At 34.8% G+C, this 23,979-nt stretch overlaps 3 protein-coding genes across 3 annotated transcripts; 2 read left to right on the top strand and 1 right to left on the bottom strand.

Annotated features, from left to right (window-relative positions):
• Positions 1 to 246: 246 nt before the first annotated feature.
• LOC120272530 (mediator of RNA polymerase II transcription subunit 15a-like) lies at positions 247 to 5,912 on the top strand. The gene is made up of 11 exons (XM_039279369.1): positions 247 to 410; positions 1,207 to 1,318; positions 2,256 to 2,379; positions 2,507 to 2,668; positions 2,941 to 3,002; positions 3,389 to 3,463; positions 3,618 to 4,214; positions 4,406 to 4,606; positions 5,083 to 5,271; positions 5,365 to 5,453; positions 5,595 to 5,912. Exons 1-11 carry the CDS (start codon positions 313 to 315, stop codon positions 5,794 to 5,796), a joined length of 1,911 nt encoding a protein of 636 aa, XP_039135303.1. The 5' UTR covers positions 247 to 312; the 3' UTR covers positions 5,797 to 5,912.
• A 6,038-nt stretch (positions 5,913 to 11,950) lies between these two features.
• On the bottom strand, positions 11,951 to 12,415 carry LOC120271799. Its single transcript, XM_039278471.1, has one exon. The coding sequence runs from the start codon at positions 12,413 to 12,415 to the stop codon at positions 11,951 to 11,953; it is 465 nt and encodes a 154-aa protein (XP_039134405.1).
• A 2,709-nt stretch (positions 12,416 to 15,124) lies between these two features.
• LOC120271798 (mediator of RNA polymerase II transcription subunit 15a-like) lies at positions 15,125 to 23,667 on the top strand. The gene is made up of 11 exons (XM_039278470.1): positions 15,125 to 15,222; positions 16,035 to 16,146; positions 17,236 to 17,359; positions 17,636 to 18,667; positions 18,939 to 19,000; positions 19,399 to 19,473; positions 19,624 to 20,952; positions 21,919 to 22,218; positions 22,773 to 22,961; positions 23,051 to 23,139; positions 23,275 to 23,667. Exons 1-11 carry the CDS (start codon positions 15,125 to 15,127, stop codon positions 23,477 to 23,479), a joined length of 3,615 nt encoding a protein of 1,204 aa, XP_039134404.1. The 3' UTR covers positions 23,480 to 23,667.
• The last annotated feature ends 312 nt before the right edge of the window (positions 23,668 to 23,979 follow it).

The raw sequence follows: 23,979 nt of genomic DNA, 5'->3' as shown, positions 1-23,979 counted from the left end.
TTTTATCTTAATTTGGCTGTAGGGTTCACATCAGATATAATATCTCTAATAATAATACTTCCCAATTAAATTTTTTGAAATAAAAATTACCCATTATATAAAATAATAAAAAATAATTTTCTTATTTAAAATCAATTATTAAAAAAAAAAAAAACTGAAAGAAAAGCGTGACACTCAAGTACTCGAAACGTCATCTATAAAAGGTGCGTCTCGTCTCGTCTCGTCCCGTCTCGTCTCGTCCCTCGCTTCACTCGGTTTCTTATTTCCCAGACGATATCTCTCTGAGTGTCTCACTTCGTCTTGATCTCTCCGATGGAGGATTCCGGCGAAATCAACCGCAACCACGGCGTGTTCCCCGATTGGCGTGTTGGTTTCCAGCACGAGCTTCGTGGAAAAGCGATCCACAAGATGTAATCTCTTCATCATCGATTCCCTTCTCTTGTTCGATTGATTCTATGAATTCGTCTTCTTTCTGATTTTTTTTTTCTTGATCCGCTCTTGAACTACATTTTCGATAACTTGGAGTTTGAGATAATCGTGTTTGAAATTGATTGTTGATGTCTTGTCACGATTGCAATTTAAAGGGTTTCGATTCTCGGTGTTCATTGCGATCGAGTATTTTTTTTTCCATAATTTTGAACTTCTTCTTACTAGATCGAGATTTTTTTTTTATCATGTATTTGAAGCTAAATCTTTTTTGTGTGTAGTTTTCCTTAATTTGAAGCTTGTTATTCTCCTTCTTGCTTGTTTTGCTGATGGATTTTTATTAAACTTCATGTTTTGGAGAAAGGGCTGTGAATTACTTAATTAGCTTTGATAATTGGGAAGGGTTTATTATCATGGAGTAGATCTCAGTCTTAATATTGGTAGATGAGCCCTCATTAATTTGGGTGCAAAATCCCCATGATTTCGAAGCTTATTGTTATTAATTTTTCAATGGATTTTCATTAAAACCACAATTTTTAGCCATGATGGAACTGCCCAGGTGTATATAATAATTAGTAGTAGTTTTCTTATCATGTGTAGTGTGTACTTTTAATGCACAGATGATTCACTTCATGGCATTGTCCATTGGAAGTATAACATTGTTAATTATTTTGATCTTTTGGATTATTTATTTAGCCTGTTATATAACTATTTAATTATATGGATTTTTAATAATGCATGCTTTTAGAACTCAGATCATCTGTTCTTTCTCCTGCACAGCATGGGCAACTTAATGGAGATCTGTAGGGTGAATCCTAATGTTGATAAGCAGCAAATTCTTATGGGAGCACAATATTTTGAGGCAAAGGCTTACCATCAAGCAACCAGTAAGGTATTATACTGATTCTTCTGTTTTTAAGCTTGGCCTACCATTCTTATTTTTATACTTTTTATTCTTAGTTTCGTCTAGTGAAAACTTTCTGATATAATTAGTTATGTACCATAAATTATTTGATTAATCCAATGGACATAAGCTAGATATCGGACGAATTTCTCTATATTTTATTATCATCTTTTGGGTATGGTACATAGAGGAAAAGAGAGGAATATTAATATATTATTTGCTTGTGTTTGTTTGGATAAAATATAAGTGTTAAACAAGTAAATGAAAGGGGAAGCATTGATAACCTTCTTTTTTTATCGATATTTATTTTCTTTGTTTAAATGATTTCTTGACCATATAACAGTGTCCATACTCACCCCAATTCATAATATCAAGTCTTCTGACCATGGGAGGCCAAAAATTTTAGACCTTTAGTATTTGGCCTTCACTTGCTTGTATTTTTTTTTTTAAAAGAACAGTGAGATGTTGGATTTAATCTTTTTTCTATACATAAAAATGTAGAAAATATATTTTACTCATAAAAGGAATTCAACTGCTCACAGGCTCTCAAGAGTTCCTCAAAAAAGGAAAAAAAAATATTATGCTCTCAGGAGACAGCCTCCGTTTGACTTGTATGTTGGAATTTTATTAATTTTTAAAAGGATTTACTTGGGTTGGTTTAAAGGCACCATTCCTATATATTGACCTAGAAATTCTTTTTGGATGTAAAGAAATGATTTATCTTCAGAGTATTTAAATTTTGTGAATGATTTGTCTTTTGATATGAGGTTTTCATGCAATATGATGATTTTTAATTTTCACGATTATCTTTTAGTTGTAAACGTTTTCATATACAATTGTAGAAATACAGGATCTCTTTCTTAATTGCATGTGCAACAACATAAATCAAAGCTAAAGTAATTTTTATGTATTTTTGTATTTTCAGGATGATTACTCGCGGAAGATTTACCTAATATTGCTCTCATGTAAACGACATAAGAAAGACAATATCCCAGTGGATCCTCTGAAGTCAAATTTCTCTAGTCGGAGTCATCTTTCCTATGATGCTGGTATTAATATTAAAAATAAATCATTTTATCCATGCATGAGCATATTTCTTTTAGAAATTTATTGCATCTTTTTGATTTATTACTTGAGTCTTTTTCTGAAAATACAAGTTCTACGATAAATTTGCAGCATGCTTATATCAGTCAGCACAACCACCAACTAAAGCTCAGCAACCACCTCAGCCACAAATGCATCAACAAAGATTTCAATCTCCTGAGGCTTTGCCTCCCTTTGCCGGTGCAGTCGAACAGAAGAGGAAACACACATGCTTGCTTGGGGGTTCATCAACTTGTAAGTAATTTTGTTTAATGTTTTTTCATGAAATTTAGCCTATTCCATGCTGTGCACACATTTTCTGCACGCTGATTATGCATTACCTGCTAGTTTTAGTTTAATGAACTTCTTGCGGCTATGAACAGGTTCTATATGGACTTTCCTGTATCTTACTCATTCAGTTATTTATTATGGAAAAAAATAATAATAGCTTATTCTTGACAAATTCTGCTGATGTATTTTAAAATTATGATGTAAACTTACTCAACCTTGAAAACTTTTGCTTGTAGCAGCGACCTTGTTGACAGTTCAAGATGATGCGTTTGACTTGATAGAGGAGATTCATCAGAAGGTAGGCCACTGACCTTTTTCTGTCAATAATTATGCATATATGTGAAATATATGCTTCATATGATAAATCTCTCGTTATTATTCATAGCACTGAAATGCCTATCCAGGCTTTGTATTTCAAATTTATCCTCTATATTTAAAATAAAAAGTTACGTGTTGAAGCTTTGATGTACTTTTAGTAGTACACCCATGTAATTTGTACTTTTATTAATTATGGGTTTCTTCCATTTGTCTACTTTTTCTAACATGTCGGTTGTTTAGCCTTTGAGCCGTTTTTCTAATGGCACATGTTGCCTTCGGGCCAAAGGTGTGGTTGTTGGTGATATTATCCATTGTAAGCACCAGTTCTAAGCAACTAATGCAATTTCCACTTTTCTCTGATAACAGATAAAGAAGATGAAGGGAATTTACTATAGAGATCTTCTTGAAAACCTCCGGAAGATAGTTATCAAACTGAACCAGGTCCTCATTCTATTCATTTTGAATTTGTTATAGAAAGCGTTTAGGCAACCTCTTGGAACTTCGAAATTGCAGCAGCCATGCATATGCTGTTGTTCTTATAATTGCTTTTACCATCCATTTCTACTAACATTTTGATCTATATATGCTGGCACAGCTTGATGCTCTCCCATCTCATCAAAAGCAGCCTGACGAGCGCAGAAGACTGATAGAGTGTAGAGATTTTGTGCAGCAAGCATTATCCTACCTGGGTATAGGTAAGGAGAAAATTCAGGCTCAGCTCATGGGAAGACTAATTGTAATGGAACGGAAGATAAGAGCTTATCTGGAGTTGCAGCCGCACAAAAGCGAAACTCCTTTACAGACTCTGGGGCAGAAAGAATCCCGACATCCAGGTGGAAATGTTGAATTGGCTAGACAGCATCCACCCTGTGGAGCTTCCATGTTGCGGAATATTGACAATCACGCAAACCAAGGGCGACAAATGAAGTCTCCTTCAATTCCATCAGTGTCAGTACAGGGCCGTGAGCAACAACAACTTTCTGAAATGCTTTCGCCATCAGACGCAGGGGATAATGGGCAGCAACAAATGACTCGTGCGTCAGTACATCCTGAAGTACATGCTCCTGGAACATCTGCCATGTCAGCCTCATCCATGACAGTCAAAGATGCTGGTTCAGATAGTGATCAAGTCAAGGAGACAACTGAGAAGTCATGCAAAGGGAAGCGTCCAATAGAGCTCATAATCAATGCGGTTAGTTAATTAGAATTTGCTCAAGCTTTAATATTATGATGATTTGCAACATTAATGAAGTAATCTAAGCTTTAATTAATATCATGTGTGTAAGATCAATATGGCTAGTGTGAATGACTCACTGTCAAATTGTTTTGATTTTACTGTTTTCTCATGCAAGAGCTAAACTACATTTTGGCTGAAAACTCTAGGTACAATCAGGAACACCTGAAGTGCTTGACTCCTCAACCAAAGATATTGCATCCGTGGTTGATTTGGATATTCTGTCAAGTTCAGCGCGAAGTAGCAGAAAGAAAATCAGGCTTGACACTAGCAACATGCATGTACCATTAACCTGTGGGCATGAGGTAGAGTTTGCTGCACCATCTACTGGCCAATGCCAAGCCAATCTGGTATAATTTCATAAACTAATACTCTTGCAGTGTACTTTAACTGGCTGATAATCTTGTGCAAAATGACAACTACAGTGTAGAAATTAATCATGACTTTGATTATTACATATCATTAATGTTTTTTGAAAACGATTTCTGGGTCAAGAAATTCTCTGAATAACTACTGCATAGAGGTCCCTCCCTCTTAAAAGTGATATTTGCTTATGGGTAGAAGCACAAAAAGACTGAAGGAAACTTTAGCTGGCATATATAGTAGGTTACCTACATAGCTTATCTTTTTTGAATTTACTTGTTACTTCAGATTGACTTTCTTACAGTGTTTTTCTTACATGCACTGCTATATTTTGTTTATAATGGTACAGTAGGACCTAGGATTAGGTAGTAATGTCCACGTTTGTTTTAGTTGCTTCGTCTCTAACTTTTCTGCAAGATTTCATCAGTTCGTCAAAATCTAAAGAAATTACAATATATGGCAGGTTACTTCTCTTGTACAAAACGAGATAAAGGAGATAAATATGCGACTAATTGATACCGTGGTCAGTGTAAATGAGGAGGAAGTTGATCGCAGCGCTGCTCAGGCTGTAGAGGGCATGATTGTTTCTTTCGCTTTTATTGCTGTGTCTATCAGTCCAAATTTGATTTCAAAATTGGATTTACAACGCATGGTGTGTTGCACATCAACAAGATACTTTATTTAATTCATACCTACCTTATGCCATTAACTCTGCTTAATTTTTTGTTTATGTTTATATATGCAGACTCCAATCATGTCTCTGAGACTCCTTGTTCCTCTTGACTACCCCAAAAGTTCTCCTGTACTCCTGGACAAACTACCGGATGAACAGAGGTAAGTCAGAACCTGAAATTAATTTTCTCTTCTACATGAGTTTGTGACCATGATAAACAAATATTTATTTGATGTCCGCCCATGACTTCTGTCCATTCCCCATCTAATGGTTTTTTCTTTGTCTGTCTTTAAAATGTACAGCATGGAATCTGGTGATCTGCCTTCCAAGGCCATGTCAAAGTTCAACAAATCTCTCCAGTTGGTTTCTCAGCCCATATCACTTGGTACAATGGCAAAGCTGTGGGATGCTTCAATCAGGGAAATTATGCTTGAATATGCTCACCAGTATGGTGGAGGTACCTTCAGTTCAAGGGTTGCTTGTTGGCAGACTTGTGTGCATTAGTCTTGGCTCTCAATTTCATACAATTCTACTCTATACAAACCCCTCTTGTAGTGTTGTAATTAGAGTTTGTAATGTCTCAGCTAGATATTTGTTAAAAAAATAATTAAAAAAAACCACCTTTAGCTTATTTTAATTCCAATTTAGCTTATGTAAACCTACCCGTCATCATATGTATATATATATATATATATGTCTTGTGAGACCTTGAAATGGGCATTGGAAATGGTTGAAATTGGAAGATATTGATACAGAGCAATGGAAATGGGCATCAATGGCTCATCACGCGCGCACACCAGTGTATGTTGCCTTGTGTGGATACATGCATATGCTGTATTAATTCTGGATCTATAATAAATCTACAGTTGAGTTACAAGCAGGATGGTATGGGCTCAAACTCATTGAAGTTTGTAGCTCATAGAAACAGTCTAACCACTGCTGACTTTATTCTCTTTAGATTTCTCTGAACTTGATTCTCTGGGTTGAAGGCACACTGATTGATATTTGTGTGTATATATATATATATATATATAGATATATAAGTCTGGTTTGGATTGATTTATCAAAAAAAGTGTTTTTAGTTTTAGTAGAAGTTGTTTACGAAAAAAAGTGTTTTTTTAGAGTAAATTAAACATTTTTGTATTTTCTGTTTGGATTAACTTTTATGTAGAAGTAAAAAGTCGTAAAAAAATAAAGCTTTCGCTTTTTACGATTCTGCTTTCGAAAGTCCAATACAAACAATATTTTTAGAACCCAGAAGTGCTTAACTTATAAAAAAGTATTTTTGGGCTTTTCAAAAGGCAATTCAAATAAGACCATAATGAGGAATTAGACCTGGGAAATGCACCTCCTATGACAACTGACAAGCACTGAACTGCTTAGCTTGCTTTGTTTCCCCTCTCCAAACCTTAGCAATGCCTTCAGCTATCCTCACAGCATCCACTGTTGCTCCTGAAAGCCCACTATTATAATAATAATAATAATTATTATTATTATTATTATTATTTTATTTTTATTAATTTTATTTTAGAGTAAAGTGAATAAATCATAAATTTATTGAAAATAAAAAAAAATTACATGATAAACTCAAAAGAGGAGAAACATAAAAAACAAACAATTCTTATCTACTAGTTTTGTATTATATATTTACAAAAAATTAATTTGATGGCAAAACATTGAGAAAAAGAAGCAGATGGATCCAAGTTATTATGGGTTTTGTTAGTGTATAGAACTGGTTGCAGTCGTAATGTGCTTGACTCCATAATTGAAGAATAATAATAATTTTTTTAAAAAAATATTAAGTGTTCGTTTGTTGTGTATTGGTGCTTTTCGGACAATCTTGTCTATTTGATATTTTTTAATTAAATATAAATATAAAATATATGCATATTTGAAAGTACATCTAAATATCTGTTTGACCTTAGAAGTATTATACCTCCTATAACCCCAAAAACCCCCAACCCTTCTTTACCCATCTAATAAGTTCTAACAAATGACTCACCTAATTTTGGTATAAAAATAATAAAAATATGAAAAGTGCCATAACACCTTTATACACACATATATATACACATTTATACATACACGAGAGATTAAAGGTTTATCTACAAAATGTCATTCATAGGTAACACCTGCAATCTAATTGTATCTCACTGTGTTATATATTTTATTAAAAAGAAAAACAAAGTTACATGTAGTTATATAGGAGGTTAAGTAAATATCAGAGTTTATAACAGGGACTATATAGGAGATTAAGTTATATAAGTGGTTAAATAAAAAAAAGTAATAAATAAATAAAATATAAATATAAATATAAATATTTTGAGTAAATAAAACATATTCATATTATAACCTTAGTTTATAAGAGGGACTATATATTATTTTTGTATTTGAAGAAAAGTCTGTTGAACTTTTATGCTGCTGATCTTCCACTAAATTCAGGCTACAAAGAAAACTAAATCATCAGGTAATTGAGCTACAGATCAACTCTTGAGAGAAAAGCCTTTTTCTTATTATTGAGAATATACATGATACATTGGTCCCTTTTGTATTACATTCAAAACAGTTAATTGACATGAATCAATAGTAAACTAATTGTGTTGAGCTGGAAAGGTGGAAAGATGTGATACCACTCCTAGTTAAATATACATTATCTCCAACACCCCCCCTCAAGTTGGAGGTGTTGAAACCCCCAACTTGGAGAGAATACTATGGTGTTTGGATCTTAACAAAACTTTAGTGAAGATATCTGCTAATTGAAGTTGAGTAGGAACAAATTGGAGAAGAATTTGACCAGCCTGCAATTGCTCACGAACATAGTGACAATCTAATTCGATATGTTTCGTTCGTTCGTGAAACACAGGATTTTTGGCAATGTAAATGGCAGCTTGGCTATCACTCTTCAAAGGTACAGGAATAACTGAAGGAACAGTCAATTCATTCAATAACCGAGTTAGCCAGGCTAGTTCTGAGCAAACTCTTCGCATCGACCTGTATTCGGCTTCAGCAGAGGATAAAGCCACTGTATGCTGTTTTTTTGACTTCCAAGAAAGAGGAGAATTGCCCAACATGATAAAAAATCCACTTATAGATTGTCTAGTTGTAGGACATGTGGCCCAGTCAGCATCACAAAATGGTTGAAGTTTGAAGCTTGCATCTGAACTCATTAGAAGGCCTTGATTAGGATTAGATTTAAGATACCTTAGTACGTGGACTGCAGCTTCCATGTGTTCATTAGTAGGAGATGACATGAATTGACTGAGGTGTTGCACTGTAAATGCTAGATCAGGCCTTGTGTTTGTTAGGTAATTCAGTTTACCTATAAGTCTTCTATAAAGTGCAGGATCTGACAATGGTTTTCCTGAATTTGGCATGAGTTTCTGACCGACAATAAGAGGACATGTCACAGGAGTAAGTGATTGACAATTAAATTCTTCCAACAAATCCAAAGTGAACTTTCTTTGAGTCAAAATGATGTTTCCTGCTTCTTTAATCACTTCTATGCCGAGGAAGTAATGTAATTGCCCCAAGTCTTTGATCCTGAATTGCTGATCAAGGTATTCTTTTAATGAAGTCATTTCAAATTCATCATTCCCAGTTAATAAGATATCATCAACATAAACTGCAACAAAGGTTACTGAGTCATTGATTCTTTTGTAAAACAATGAATAGTCATTTTTCGAATTCAGATAACCTTTATTCTGTAAAGCTTCTGAAAGCTTAAAGTGCCATTGCCGTGAAGCTTGTTTCAAGCCATAAAGAGATTTTTTTCAGTTTACAGACTATATTAGATTCTATCACCTTCAATCCTGGCGGTGGCTTCATATAAATCTCTTCATACAAATTTCCATGCAAGAAAGCATTGTTGACATCCAATTGATGCATATTCCAACCCTTCTTAACAGCTATTGCTATGATGCTTCTAATGGTGGTCATTTTCACAACAGGTGAGAATGTTTCAGTATAATCCACTCCTTGTTTTTGAGAAAAACCTCTAACTACAAGTCTTGCTTTGCATCTTTCAATTGTTCCATCTGCCTTATACTTGATTTTATAAACCCACTTGCAAGTGATAGGTTTCTTCCCTTGACGCAATTTTACTAACTCCCATGTATTATTTCTTTCAAGAACATTAAATTCCTTTTGCATTGCATCTTGCCAAGCAGGTTCCATGATTGCTTCCTCATGGGTACAAGGTTCTTTTAAAGTAGATAGTGATGCAAGCAAGATTTGGTTTGAATTTGAAAGGGCTGAGAAACACATATGTTTGGAAGGTGAAATGGAGTTGGTAATGGTATGTGAACAATTGGTAGAGCAAGAAACAAAATTCTTTGAAGTGTCACTGATTTCAGTATTCTTGCTGGCGTTACTGCATACATAATCTTTGAGATAAGAAGGAGCATTGCGAGCCCTGTTGGATTTTCTAAGAGGTGTTGAACAATGAGGATAAGAAGATATATTTGAAGAAGGAATATTAGTATTTGCATTAGGATCAAAAACCAGTGGATCATCTTGTGAAAAATGATAGCAAGACTCTAATATGGGAATGGGTAAAACTGCTGAATTAGTATCAGGAATTTTGTGGAATGGAAATATGGTCTCATGGAAAACAACATCCCTTGAAGTATAAATTTGATGAGTGTCTAAGGTTAGAACCTTATAAGCCTTTTTACCAAAGGGGTATCCCAAAAACACACAAGCTTTGGCTCTAGGTTCTAGTTTATCTTTGTTTTTTCCTACTATGGACATATAGCATAAGCAACCAAAAGTTTTGAGATGAGAATATGATGGTGGAATGCCATAGAGAATTTCAAAAGGAGTCTTATTGCCCAACAACTTGGAAGGAAACCTGTTTATCAAGTAAGTTGCAGTAAGAACACACTCTCCCCAAAAGTTCAAAGGAAGTTTGGATTGGAAAAGAATAGCCCTTGAGGTCTCAAGCAAGTGTTTGTGTTTCCTCTCTACTACTCCATTTTGTTGTGGAGTATAGACACAACTAGTTTGGTGTACAATGCCTTTCTCTATAAGAAATGATTTTGTTTCATGACTAGTTCCCAATTCAAAGGCATTATCTGATCTAATTTGTTTGACTGTGGTTTGAAACTGAGTTTCGATCATTTGGATAAAGGATTTCAAAGCAGTGAAAGCATTGCTTTTGGTGCTTAGCAAGTATGTCCAAGTAGCTCTACTAAAGTCATCAACAATGGTAAGAAAATATCTGTACCCTTCTTGAGTGGTTGTGTGATAGGGTCCCCAAATATCAATGTGAATGAGTTCAAAAATGGAGCAAGTATGAATACAACTGTGGGGAAATGGAAGCCTGTGTTGTCTGGCTTGCGGGCACACATCACATGGAAAAGAAAATTTCTCAATAGAGTTTAACAATGATAACATTTTTATTTTGTCCAAAGGTAAGTGTCCTAATCGACGATGCCAAAGTACAGCTGAAGAAAAGTTTGCAGTAGCAGGAAAAGTAACAGAATTATTTGGAACAAGACAAGAAGAAGACTGAAAACAAGTAGTGGTGGAAATAGAACTGTATAATTTGCAGAATTGTGCAGCAGCAACTGAAGAAAGGTTTGCAGCAGTAGCAGGAATACGCAATGCAGCTCTTTTCTCATGTAAATGCAGCAAATAAAGCCCTTTGCAAGCCTCACCAAGAACCAGTGGCCTCTTCATTGAAGGGGCCTGAAGGATACAAAAATCATTTGTAAAAGTGATTTTACAATTTAATTGTTGATTAAGTTTACTAACAGACAAGAGATTGTATTGAAAAGTAGGTACTAGAAAAACATCATGGATGGAAAGATTGTCTGCTAATTTTATGTTTCCAGTATGGGTAACAACAATTTCATGGCCAGTGGGTAAGGTGATTAGATTGGGCTTATTTAGTGGAGTGAGAGTTGAAAAGAGCTTGGCATCATGGCACATGTGGTCACTAGCTCCAGTGTCAATAATCCAGGAATTTAGGATTGACAATTGCTTGCATCTACTACTACAAACATAAGAACTGTTGTCACTATAAGAAAGTTTAGAAGAAATACCTGCTAAGTTGGCTGAAGATGTAAAATTTGTAGAAATTGTAGAGCCAACTCCATCATTTGCAGCATTATCAGAAGACCTTGGTGCCTCATTGAGGAGTTGCATCAGTTTGTTATATTGAGCAGCTGTTAGTTCTGGTACATGAGCTTGAGAATTTCCACTGAATGCATTAGATGAGTCCAAGTTCCCTCCTTGAACTTGTGCTGCTATTTTCCTATCCTTGAAACCCTTAGAATTATTAGGATAGCCATGTAATTTGAAGCACCTTTCTTTGACATGTCCTGGTCTTTTACAGTAGTCACAGAACAAATTAATTCTTCTTCCATCTGATTTGTTATTTTCTGAAAGTGCTTAGATATGTTGTTGGAAGATCCAACATTCATTGAAATAGCATCAGGCACACATTGCATAGCTGCACACACTTCCCTCTGTTTCTCCTCTTGAATCAACAGTGAATAAGCTTCTTTGACTGAAGGAAGAGGCTTCATCATCAAGATGTTTCCTCTCACAATTGTATAATTTTCATTCAAGCCCATGAGTAATTGCAACAATTTCTGATTTTCTTCAGATTTTTGAATTTCCTGAATAGCTCCACAAGAACATTTTGGTAAGTTGCTCAAAGCTTTGATCTCATCCCAAAGCTCCAAAGCTTTTTAATTCTAGTATAATATGCAGTTATACTACTGGTTCCTTGCACAGCCTGACTTAACTCTTTCTGAATTTGAAACATTTGTGGTCCATTTGATTGACCAAACCTTTCCTCTAGATCATCCCAGATCTCACTAGCTGTTGTAGCATATACTACACTTTCAGCTAACTCCTTCACCAAGCTATTCAATAACCAAGAAATGACCATGTTATTACATCTCTCCCAATTCTGCAAGTCTGAAGAGTTAGAATCGGGTATTTCACATTCTCCATTCACAAATCCTAACTTATTTTTTGCAGAGAGAGCGATTACCATGGCACGCCTCCAAGATCCATAACCACTCCCATCGAAAACCTTAGAAACCAGGACTAGTCCAGGATTGTCAGAGGGATGAAGATATAGAGCATCTGAGGGATCTAAAGAAGCTTTCATTCTTGCACTAAAAGAACCTCCAAAGATGAAACAAAAGGAATAAAGGCATTGTAAATAATGGAAGAAAACAAGAAATTCACCGGATCAACCGCTCTGATACCATGTTGAACTTTTATGCTGCTGATCTTCCACTAAATTCAGGCTACAAAGAAAACTAAATCATCAGGTAATTGAGCTACAGATCAACTCTTGAGAGAAAAGCCTTTTTCTTATTATTGAGAATATACATGATACATTGGTCCCTTTTGTATTACATTCAAAACAGTTAATTGACATGAATCAATAGTAAACTAATTGTGTTGAGCTGGAAAGGTGGAAAGATGTGATACCACTCCTAGTTAAATATACATTATCTCCAACAAAGTCAAGAAGGTTTGTGCAATTATATATAAAGAGTCAGCAAAACAACTCTGTCAGGGACCTCAGAATGCATCACTCAGTGTCTGGATGATGTTTCCCTTCTTTCAGTTTCTTGTCCTCATTTATTTCTGTTTTTTTTTCTCCTGTGTTTTATTCAAAGTATTGATTATTTATGATATTTTGATTGCTTAAAAAAAAATATAATAAAAAGTGGAAGACAAAACCAGTACTTCAAATGGTAATGTTTTAAAAAATTATTAGCAAAATGTTATGTCATTCTTCTAATTAAAATCCAGACAAATTAAACAAACACCTTTGATTTTTACAGGGTAGATATAATTTTTTTATATATAATTCTAGTTAATTTTAAAATCTTTATGTCAGAATTATATAGAATTATTCATATAAGTATTTAAATTCAAATTTACTATCATCTAAATTAAGAAATAATTTATACGGTTAGTAGAAATAATATTTCGTTTACATGAACCAATTCTTCAAAATTATAGAAAAATAAAAATAAAATATAAATTTAATAATTTAATAAAATAATTTATAATATATTTTGGAATTTTTTTTTGATAAAGTATTTTTTGGAATTTTTATGAATATATATATATATATATATTTGATAAAAGTGGATAAACCACTACTTTATTAGAAACGAGAGGTATAAGAGGAGACTAACACACAGAAGAAAACAAGCACCAAAACAAGAAAAACAGAACATCTAAGATCTCACCAGCAGTGATGCGCTAGGTACAAAACCAGGAAAACAAACAGAGGGCTAAGAAGAGAAAACGAAAGAAAACAGCTGGGTTTGTGAAGGCATCCGTTTGGAGTCACAAGTATGTCTGAGCTGCTTGGGGATAAAAATTATCTTCTTAGAAACAAAATGATATAGTTTTTTTTTTTTAAAATGAAAGTGAATAAATCACAATATTATTAATAAAATAATCCAACTAGAAAAGTAACTAGAAAAAACAACAAGCAGCAAGATAAGAAAGAAGCAAAGGGATTGAGATAGATCATTAATAGTGATCAGTATTCTTACAAAATAAAAAAATATTTTAAAATATTTAAAATAGTTTAAAAATCTCTTTGTATATAAGTAAAATAAATTTTTATTTTAAAATTTTAAAAATAATTAAAAATAAAAAGAATCCCTAAGCACAAATCAACAAAATGCATATAAAAAAGGTCAAATCCCATCCTTGGAGTTTTTCAATAGTTTTAATTAATTTAAATAACTTTATTTTAGAATTATAAAAGAATTATTATTTATAATATAAGTATTGAACAAGATCTTAACCAACTTAAAAATAATTCCATTAAGCAGTTATAAAATAATAATTAAATATTATTTAATACTATTTCAATCTTAAACAAAATTAAAATACTTTAAATTTTGAAAAAAAATAAAATTTAAACTCATTATCTTCGAAATAAAAAAGACCAAAGTTTCAAATTCATTTTTAACAAGAAAAAACAATTTGCAATGTACTTTAAAATTTTGTTTTTATAAAAAAACTTCCTAATTACATACAAAAATAAAGTAATTATTTTATTTAAAAATTTATTAGACAGTTAAAAAACATATAAAAAATAAAACTTCCCTACGTAAAACAAACAATAATCCGACAAAATACAAAATAAAATAAAAAACAACCTATAAAACGACAATCGTAACATCTATCAGACATGCACGACCAACCGAAAAAAAAATCAAACGCCATCAAGAATTTTTTTATTTTTATTTTAAATTTTTTTAATAAAAATTCTTCTTTAAATTTATAATTTCACCTTAATTTGCAAGTAGGTTTTCCAATGATATAATATCTCTAATAATAATAATTCCCAATTATTATTTTTTAAATAGAAAAGGCATTATCCATTATATAAAATAATAAAAATAATTTTCTTATTTTACATTAATTATTATTTTTAAAAAAAAAAGACTGAAAGGAAAGCGTGACACGCAAGTACTCATATACGTCCACCATGGTCCCCAGAGGATTGCTCCCGGACAGCCCTTCCCTCCCAATCAAGCGCCACGTGTCCCGCCACTTTCCAAATTCTGGTACTAAAGCGCTTTATTATACACGAGAATATCCAAACCCGCTTTCCAGCTGTCCGATTATCAATATCAGCCGTTAATTCATATAATCCAACGGTCAAGATTTAGTTGTACTTAAATCAGTCCATCCGTTCTCTCATCCGAGATCCGACCCGAAACGGCATCTATAAAAGGCGGGTCTCGTCCCCAAACACTCGTCCCTCGCTTCACTCGGTCTCTTATCTCCTGACGATATTTCTCTGAGAGTTTCACTGCGTTTTGATCTCTCTCCGATGGAGGATTCCGGTGAAATCAATCGGAATCACAGCGTTTTCCCTGATTGGCATGTTGGTTTGCAGCCCGACCTTCGTGAAGGAGCGATCCGCAAGATGTAATGATCGCCTCTCTCTTCTCTTCATCATCGATGCCCTTCTCTTGTTCGATTGATTTTAGGAATCCGTGTTCTTTGTGATTTCGGTTTCTTGATCCGCTCTTGAACTACATTTTCGATAATATTTGGTTCCTTGATGTTTTTGGAGTTTGAGATATATAACCGTGTTTGAAATTGATTGTTGATGCCTTGTCACGATTGCAATATTTCAAAGGGGTTTGATTCTCGGTTTTCATTGCGATCGAGTATTGTTTTCCGTAATTTTGAACTTATTTTTACAGATCGAGAATTTTTTATCTTGTTTTTGAAGCTAAATTTTCTTTGTGTGCAAGACTCCTTGATTTTGAAACTTGTTCTTCTCTTCTTGCTAGCATGTTTTGCTGATGGATTTTCATTTAACTTCATGCTTTGGAGAAATTAAGGGGATTTACCTAATTAACTTTGATAATTGGGAAGGGTTTATTATCATGTAGATATTAGTTTCAATTTGAAGATGATGAGCCCTCATTAGGGTGCAAAATCCCCATGATTTCCAAAGCTTATTGTTATTTATTTTCCATGGGTTTTCATTAAAGCCATAATTTTTAGCTATGATGGAACAGTGTTGTGTTGATAATGAGTAATAGTTTCTTATCATGTGCACTTTTAATGCATATGATACACTTCCTGGCAGTAGTGCCCATTGGAAGTAGAACATTGTTAATTATTTTTAGCTTTTGGATTATTTAGGCTGTATATATATAACTATTTATATGGATTTTTCATAATGCTTTTAGAACTCTGATCATATATATGTTCTTTCTCCTGCACAGCATGGACAGCTTAATGGAGATCTGTAGCGGGAAACCTAATGTTGATAAGCAGCAAATTCGTATGGGAGCAGAATATTTTGAGGCAAAGGCTTACCATCAAGCAACCAGTAAGGTATTATAACGATTCTTCTGTTTTCAGCTTGCCAGGCCACCATTCTTATTTTTATACTTTTTAGTTTTAGTTTGGTCTAGTGAAAACTTTCTGATATAATTAGTTATGTAACTTATATTATTTGATTACTCCAATGGACATAAAGCTAGATATTGGATGATTTTCTCTATAACTTTCTATATGACTAGAGCCAGTTGATTCCCTATAATTCATCTCACACTTATGAACTTAATGTCATTTTATTATCATCTTTAATTTGGGGAGGGTACATAGAGGAAAAGATTGGAGGAATATTATTTGCTTGTGTTCGGTTGAATGAAAACAGAAGTGTTAAATAAGTAAATGAAAGGAGATGCATTGATAATCTTTTTAAATCGAATTTTATTTTCTTTGTTTAAATGATTTCTTGACTATATAATAGTGTCCATACTCACCCAATTAAAAATATCACGTCTTCTGAACAGGGAGGTCAAAATTATTAGACTTCCAGTATTTGGCCTTCACTTTCTTGTTTTTTATTTTATTTTATTTTCTTAATAACAGTGAGATGCCGGATTAATTTTTTATCCCAACATAAAAATGTGTAAAATATATTTTTAGTCTTTCGTTTTTTTGTTTTTGAAATAAATGTGGATAAATCACAGTTTTATTAAATAAAAAGAAGCAATAAACACAAAAAAAAATCTCACCAGAAATGAGGAGAGAAACTAAAAACAACAGGAAAATAAAGAACAGGGAGAGAAGTAGCTAGGGAGGCGGAAGACAGCCTCCGTTTGACTTGTATTTTAGAGTTTTATTATTTTCAAATGGATTTATTTGGGTTGGTTTAAAGGCTCTATTCCTATGTATAGATATAGAAATTCTTTTTAGATGTAAAGAACTGAATCACCTTCACAGTATTTAAATTTTGTGAATGATTTGATTTTTGATATGAGGTTTTCATGCAATATGATGATTTCTTTCACAATTATCTTTTAGTTGTAAACGTTTTCATATACAATTGTAGAAATACAGGATTTATTTCTTAATTGCATGTGCAATAATATAAATCCAAGCTAACGTAATATTTATGTATCTTTGTATTTTCAGGATGATTATCTGCGAAATATTTACCTAATGTTGCTCTCATTTAAACGGCATAAGGAAGACAATATCCTAGTGGATCCTCCCAAGTCAAATTTCTCCCGTGGGAGTCATCTTTCTTATGATACTGGTATTAATATTTAAAAGAAATATCATCATATCCATGCATGAGCATATTTCTTTCAGAAAATATTACATATTCTTTTTTATTTATTGCTTGAGTCTTTTTTGAACATAGAAGTTCCATGATCAATTTTGCACGTGAATCTCTAATCGTTTGCTTGGTGTATACCCTAATATATATATATATATATATACAGCATTCTTATATGGGTTTATTGTTTTTGTCACAATAAAGCATGTTCCTTTATTAAAACTGACACTGCTCCTGGGGTTCATCCTGCAGCTTCACCATGCCTCCAACCCCAGATCGGTAATCAAGAACAAGCCACCAGTCAATCTCCTTCCCAACAATCAGTTTTACCTCAGGAACTTCAAAATAGCACTTCACCAATCGAGGTCCAAGGTGCAGCTGGTTTGCCTTTCAATACTGAGAGCTCTTCAAACTCGAAGAATTTGTTTGAGCAAAGGCAAAGGCAGGGAAGACAATTACAGTCCATGGACATTTCCCATCACCAGAAGCAATCTTTATGTCAAGGCTATTACCCATATCAAATCCAGCAGCAAACATTAAAGCAAAATGATCAGCAGCCTTCAAACTTGCAATCACATGTGCAACAACAAACCCAACAACAATATCAGGAGGCACAGGTGCAAGAGTGGTTTTGTCTCCAGACTATCCACCCTGGCAAGTTCAATATTCAGCTGGATCATCGGAATCCAGTTCAACCAACTGGAATATCTGTACACCATCAGCTTCCGCCAATAGCTCCATTTCAGCACAAACCAACTTCAACCTTCCAGCAGCCAGCCGTAGCGCCACAACCACATCCATGCAATAATAAGCAACCAAATATGCCTAAGGTGCAACTGATTCAGATGGCCACACTGCAACAAAGTAATCTTCCAGACTTGCAACATCAAACGTTGTCATTCCAGCAACAGGATATTTCTTCAGATCTATTAGGCCCACAAGACAACATCCCCATATTGCATCATCAGCAGCAGCAGCAGCAGCAGCTACTTGGAACCTTGCCTGGCGTCTCAAACATACAAGAACATCAAAACCTAGCCCTTCTTGCACAACCCGAGACTGCACGTCAGCAGGAAGAATCACAGAGGCCTGCACTGGTATTGTTGCAATCACAAGGTCATCAAGCACGACATCAGTTAGCACAACCACCAACTAAAGCTCAACAACCACCTCAGCCACAAACGCATCAAGAAAGATTTCAATCTACTGGTTCATTGCCTCCCTTTCCCGATGCAGTTGAACAGAAGAGGAAACACGTGCAGTTGCTTGGCGGTTCATCCACTTGTAAGTAATTTTGTTTAATGTTTTTCCATGAAATTTAGCGTATTCCGTGTTGTGCTGACATTCTCTGCATGCTGATTATGCATTACTTGCTAGTTTTAGTTTAATGAACTTCTTACTGCTATGAGCAGGTTCTATATGGACTTTCCTGTATCTCACTCATTCAGTTATTTTTTATGGAAAAAATACCAATTACTTATTCTTGACAAATTTTGCAAATGCATTTTAAAATTATGATGAAACCTTACTCAACTTTGAAAACTTTTGCTTGTAGCACCAACCTTGTTGACAGCTCAAGATGATACGCTTGACTTAATAGAGGAGATTCATCAGAAGGTAAGCTACTGACCTTTTTCTGTCAATAAATATGCATACATGTGAAATTTATGCTTCATATGATAAATCTCTCATTATTATTTATAGCACTGAAATGCCTATCCAGCTTTTGTATTCCAAGTTTATCAACTATATTTAAAATAAAAAGTAACATGTTGAAGTTTTGATGTACTTTTGCATATATGTTTAGTAGTACACCCAAGTAATTTGTACTTTTATTAATTATGGGTTTGTTCCATTTGTCTATTTTTTCTAGCGTGTCGGTTGTTTCGCCTTTGAGCCGTTTTTCTTATGGCACCTGTTGCCTTCGGGCCAAAGTAGTGGTTGTTGGTGACATTATCCATTGCAAGCACCAGTTCTAAGCTACTAATGCAATTTCCACTTTTCTTTGATAACAGATAAAGGAGATGAAGGAAATTTACTATAAAGATCTTCTTGAAAACTACCGGAAGATAGTTATCAAACTTCACAAGGTTCTTATTCTATTCATTTTGAATTTGTTATAGAAAGTGTGTGGGCAACCTCTTGGAACTTCGAAATTGCAGCAACCATGCATATGTTATTGTTCTTATAATTGCTTTTACCATCCATTTCTACTAACATTATGTTTTTTGCTGACACAGCTTGATGCCTTTCCATCTCATCAGAAGAAGCCTGACGAGCGCAAAAGACTGATAGAGTCTAGAGATTTTGTAAAGCAAGCATTATACTACCTGGGAACAGATAAGGAGAAAATTCAGGCTCAGCTCATGGAAAGACTAATTGTAATGGAACGGAAGATAAGAGCTTATCTGGAGTTGCCGCCAGACAAAAACGACAAAATTCCTCTGGGGCAGAAAGAATCCCGACATCCAGGTGGAAATGTTGAATTGGCGAGACAGTATCCACCCTGTGGAGCTTCCATGGCGCAGAATATTGACCATCATGCAAACCAAGCGCGACAAATGAACTGGCGAGGTTCGTCTATATCAGCAGATGAAGTTGCTGCTTCAACTCTTCTTCCATCTGGAGCACAATTAGGCATTCCAAAAGCATCTGGTTTGCATTCGGATCCAGCTCAAGGGGGTTCCCTGAACTCATTGCACTGCCAACCAATTGGCTTCTCACATCAAGTTGGTATAGGATCCATTCAAAACTCCACCTGCGGAATTTATAATAACAACACCAACAGACAGTCACAGAGCTGTGTGAATCCATTTCAAGCAAGTGCCAGTGCCATCCCACCAATTACTTATCCAATGCAGCCCCAAAAACAAGAAGAACAGAGGCAACTAATGCTGAGTCAGCTAGTGAAGCAATCATTACCATATTACCGTAGTCATCTAACTCAGCAATCAAACAGGCAACAACAACAACTCCAACCGCAGATGTTCTCAGAACTCGGGCAACAACAAGCAATGAACCTTCGTGGATGCCATGTGGGGCCTTTTCATCAAATTACCGAAGGCAATGCTTTGAAGACTAAACAAGATTCAGGCAATTGTCAAAAGCAGTTCTCTACGGTCCAGCATAATGATGCTCTCCAGCTGCAAGGAGTTGATTCAACTCATGCTTCATCTCCTCAAAAGCTTCAAGCTTCATCTCTGAAGATTTCTCAGCCCTCTGTTGGAAATGATTGGATAAAGTTATTGCCAGCCCTTCTTGATGATAGAATATCTTCACAACCTGTAGATTCACTCTTGATCATGAAGTCTCCTTCAATCCCATCAATGTCAGTACTGGGGCCTGAGCAACAACAGCTTTCTGAAATTTTGTCGCCATCAAACGCAGGGCATAATGGGCAGCAACAAATGACTCGTGTATCAGTACAACCTGAAATACATGCTCCTGGAACTGCCATGTCAAACTCATCCATGACAGTCGAATATGTGGGTTCAGATAGTGATCAAGTCAAGGAGACAACTGATAAGTCAAGCAAAAGGAAGCGCTCAACAGAGCTCTTAATCAACGCGGTTAGTTAATTAGAGTTTGCTCTCAAGCTTTAATATTACAATGATTTGCAACATTAATAAATTAATCTAAGAAGCCTGCTTAGTAAGATGAACAAAGTTGACATAGTCTAATTGCTTATGCCCGCAAACTCCTAAATCTTTTTAGGTATACGTTGATGTCCAGTGAGTTAACAGTAGGTCCAATTTTAGAAATTTTTGGAGCACAATTATCATTACTGAAGAATAGATAGATTCTAGTTGAGTTTAGGTTACTGGGGCAAGCACTCTGATTTACATTTTTAGTATAATTAACAAGGAACTAATGCCCCATGACTGCTACTTTTTGGCATGGTTTAATGTTGAAGAGTTTTGTTAAACTTGGTGGGGGTGTTGCCTAAAAGTTGTCAGCATGATTGAAAACTTTAGAGTGGAAGTTAGTTGACCAGGTGAATGCATTTTATTTTTCAGGTGTTGTGTTTCTGTCTGAGTGTAGGTTGTGTTTTGAGTGTTTTGAAAGTTATCTTTAAATTTCAGTTTAGTTAGATGTATAGAGGGAATTTGGATGGCCAGGATTGCATCATCTGAATATGTGGCTTAAGTTCGAGGCAAGGTATCAGTTTAAGTTTGGGGTTAAAGTGTTTTTTTTTTTTTGAATAAGGTGGATAAACTTTGGGGTTAAAGTGTTAAGGGGTTATTTATGTTTAAGTATATAAACAGAATACTGAGAATATGAACGAATATGGAATGTGAGTGCTCAGTTTGAGCGGTGGACAATTGTTCTTTGAGCGGTTGATGCTGGAGTTTTTTTATTCATCTCTGTTCTTCACCTGATCCTCTTCATCTCCTCTGATTTTCAACAAAAGTTTAATCATGCTATCATGTGTGTAAGATCAATATAGCTAGTGTGAATGACTCACTGTCAAAGTCGTTTTATTTTCACTGTTTTCTCATGCAAGAGCTAAACTACATTTTTGTTGAAAACTCTAGGTACAATCAGCAGCACCTGAGGTGCTTGATTCCTCAATCAAAGATATTGCATCCGTGTTTGATTTGGGCATTCTGTCAAGTTCAGCGCCTGGGAATCGTCCTAAATCCGCTGTTGGTGAAAATTTAGTTGGGAGGACAAAAAGTTTTATGTCAGCACAAGATTACGAGGCAGAAGTATGGAGTAGCAGAAAGAAAATCAGGCGTGACACTAGCAGCGTGCCCTTCCTTGATGTACCATTAACCTGTGGCCAACAGTTAGAGTTTGCTGCACCATCTACTAGCGAATGCCAAGCCAATCTGGTACAATTTTATAAACTGATACTCTTACAGTGTTCTTTAACTGATAATGAAAATTACAGAGTAGAATTTAATCCTGACAATGATTATTACATATTATTGTCCAAAGTAATTTTTTTGAAAATGATTTCTGGGTCAAGAAATTCTCTGAAGTAATGGCTTCCCCTATCCCTTCCCTTTTTTGTGTTCTTTGAATTAAGTGGATAGACAGCTAATCTATCAAATGAAAAGAATAACTACTGCATAGAGGTACCTTTCCTCCCTCTTAACAGTGATATTTACTGATTGGTAGCAACACAAAAAGACTGAATGAAACTTTAGCAGGCATAGTAGGTTAACTACATAGCTTATCTTTTTTTAATTAGCTTGTCACTTCGGATTGACTTTCTTACAGTGTTTTTTTTTTTTTACATGCACTGGTATATTTTGTTTATAGTGGTACAGTAGGACCCAGGATTAGGTATCAATGTCCGTATTTTTTTTAGTTGCTTTGCCTCTAATTTTCTGCAAGATTACATCAGTTCATCAAAATCTAAAGAAATTACAATATATGACAGGTTACTGCTCTTGTACAAAATGAGATAAAGGAGATAAATAAGAGACTAATTGATATTGCGGTCAGTGTAAGTAAGGAGGAAGTTGCTCGCATCGCTGCTCAGGCTGTAGAGGGCATGGTTGTTTCTTTCGCTTTTACTGCTGTGTCTATCAGTCCAAATTTGATTTCAAAATTGGCTTCACAACGCATGGTGAGTTGCACATCAACAAGATACTTTATTTAATTCATACCTACCTTATGCTATTAACTCTGCTAAATTTTTTGTTTATGTTTATGCAGACCCCAATCATGTCTCTGAGACTCCTTGTTCCTCTTGACTACCCCAAAAGTTCTCCTGTACCCCTGGACAAACTACTTGATGAACAGAGGTTAGTCAGAACCTGAAATTTTCTCTTCCAAATGAGTTTCTGACCATGATAAACAAATATTTATTTGATGCCCATGACTTATTTCTATTCCCCTGCTAATGTTTTTTTTTCTTTGTCTGCCTTTAAAATGTACAGCAAGGAATCTGGTGATCTGTCTTCCAAGACCATGTCAAAGTTTAACAAATCTCTCCAGTTGGTTTCTCAGCCCATATCACTTAGTAAAATGGCAAAGCTGTGGGATGCTTCAATCAGGGAACTCATGCTTGAATATGCTCACCAGTATGGTGGAGGTTCCTTCAGCTCAAGGGTTGCTTCTTGGCAGACTTGTTTGCATCACTGATGATGGCTCTCCATTTCATATTCTCAGCCTATTGCAATTCTAGTCTCTGCAAATTCCTTTTGTAGTGTTGTAATTAGAGTGTGTAGTGTCTCAGCTAGGTATTAGTTATAAAATTAAAATAATAAAATAATAAAAATAAAAATCACCTTTATTAGCTTCTGTTAATTCCATTTTAGCTTATTTAAACCTACCCGTCATCATATGTATTTATAGATATATATATATCTTGTGAGACCTTGTCCTTTTTCTTGGAATATATGTATGTTTAAGACTCTGTTTTGAATGTTAAGTGGGAGTATGAAACTAATCATAAAATGGTTGAAGTTGGAAGATATTGATACAGGGCAATGGAAATGGGCATCAATGGCTCATCACGCGCGCACACCGGTGTATGTTGGCTTGTCTGGATACATGCATATGCTGTATTTATTCAGGATCTATAATAAACCTACAGTTGAGTTTCAAGCAGGATGGTATGGGCTCAAACTCATTGAAGTCTG

The sequence above is a fragment of the Dioscorea cayenensis genome, chromosome 11, assembly GCF_009730915.1.
Source record: "Dioscorea cayenensis subsp. rotundata cultivar TDr96_F1 chromosome 11, TDr96_F1_v2_PseudoChromosome.rev07_lg8_w22 25.fasta, whole genome shotgun sequence".
Classification (NCBI taxonomy): Eukaryota; Viridiplantae; Streptophyta; class Magnoliopsida; order Dioscoreales; family Dioscoreaceae; genus Dioscorea; species Dioscorea cayenensis.
This window is presented reverse-complemented; position numbering and strand designations above follow the sequence as displayed.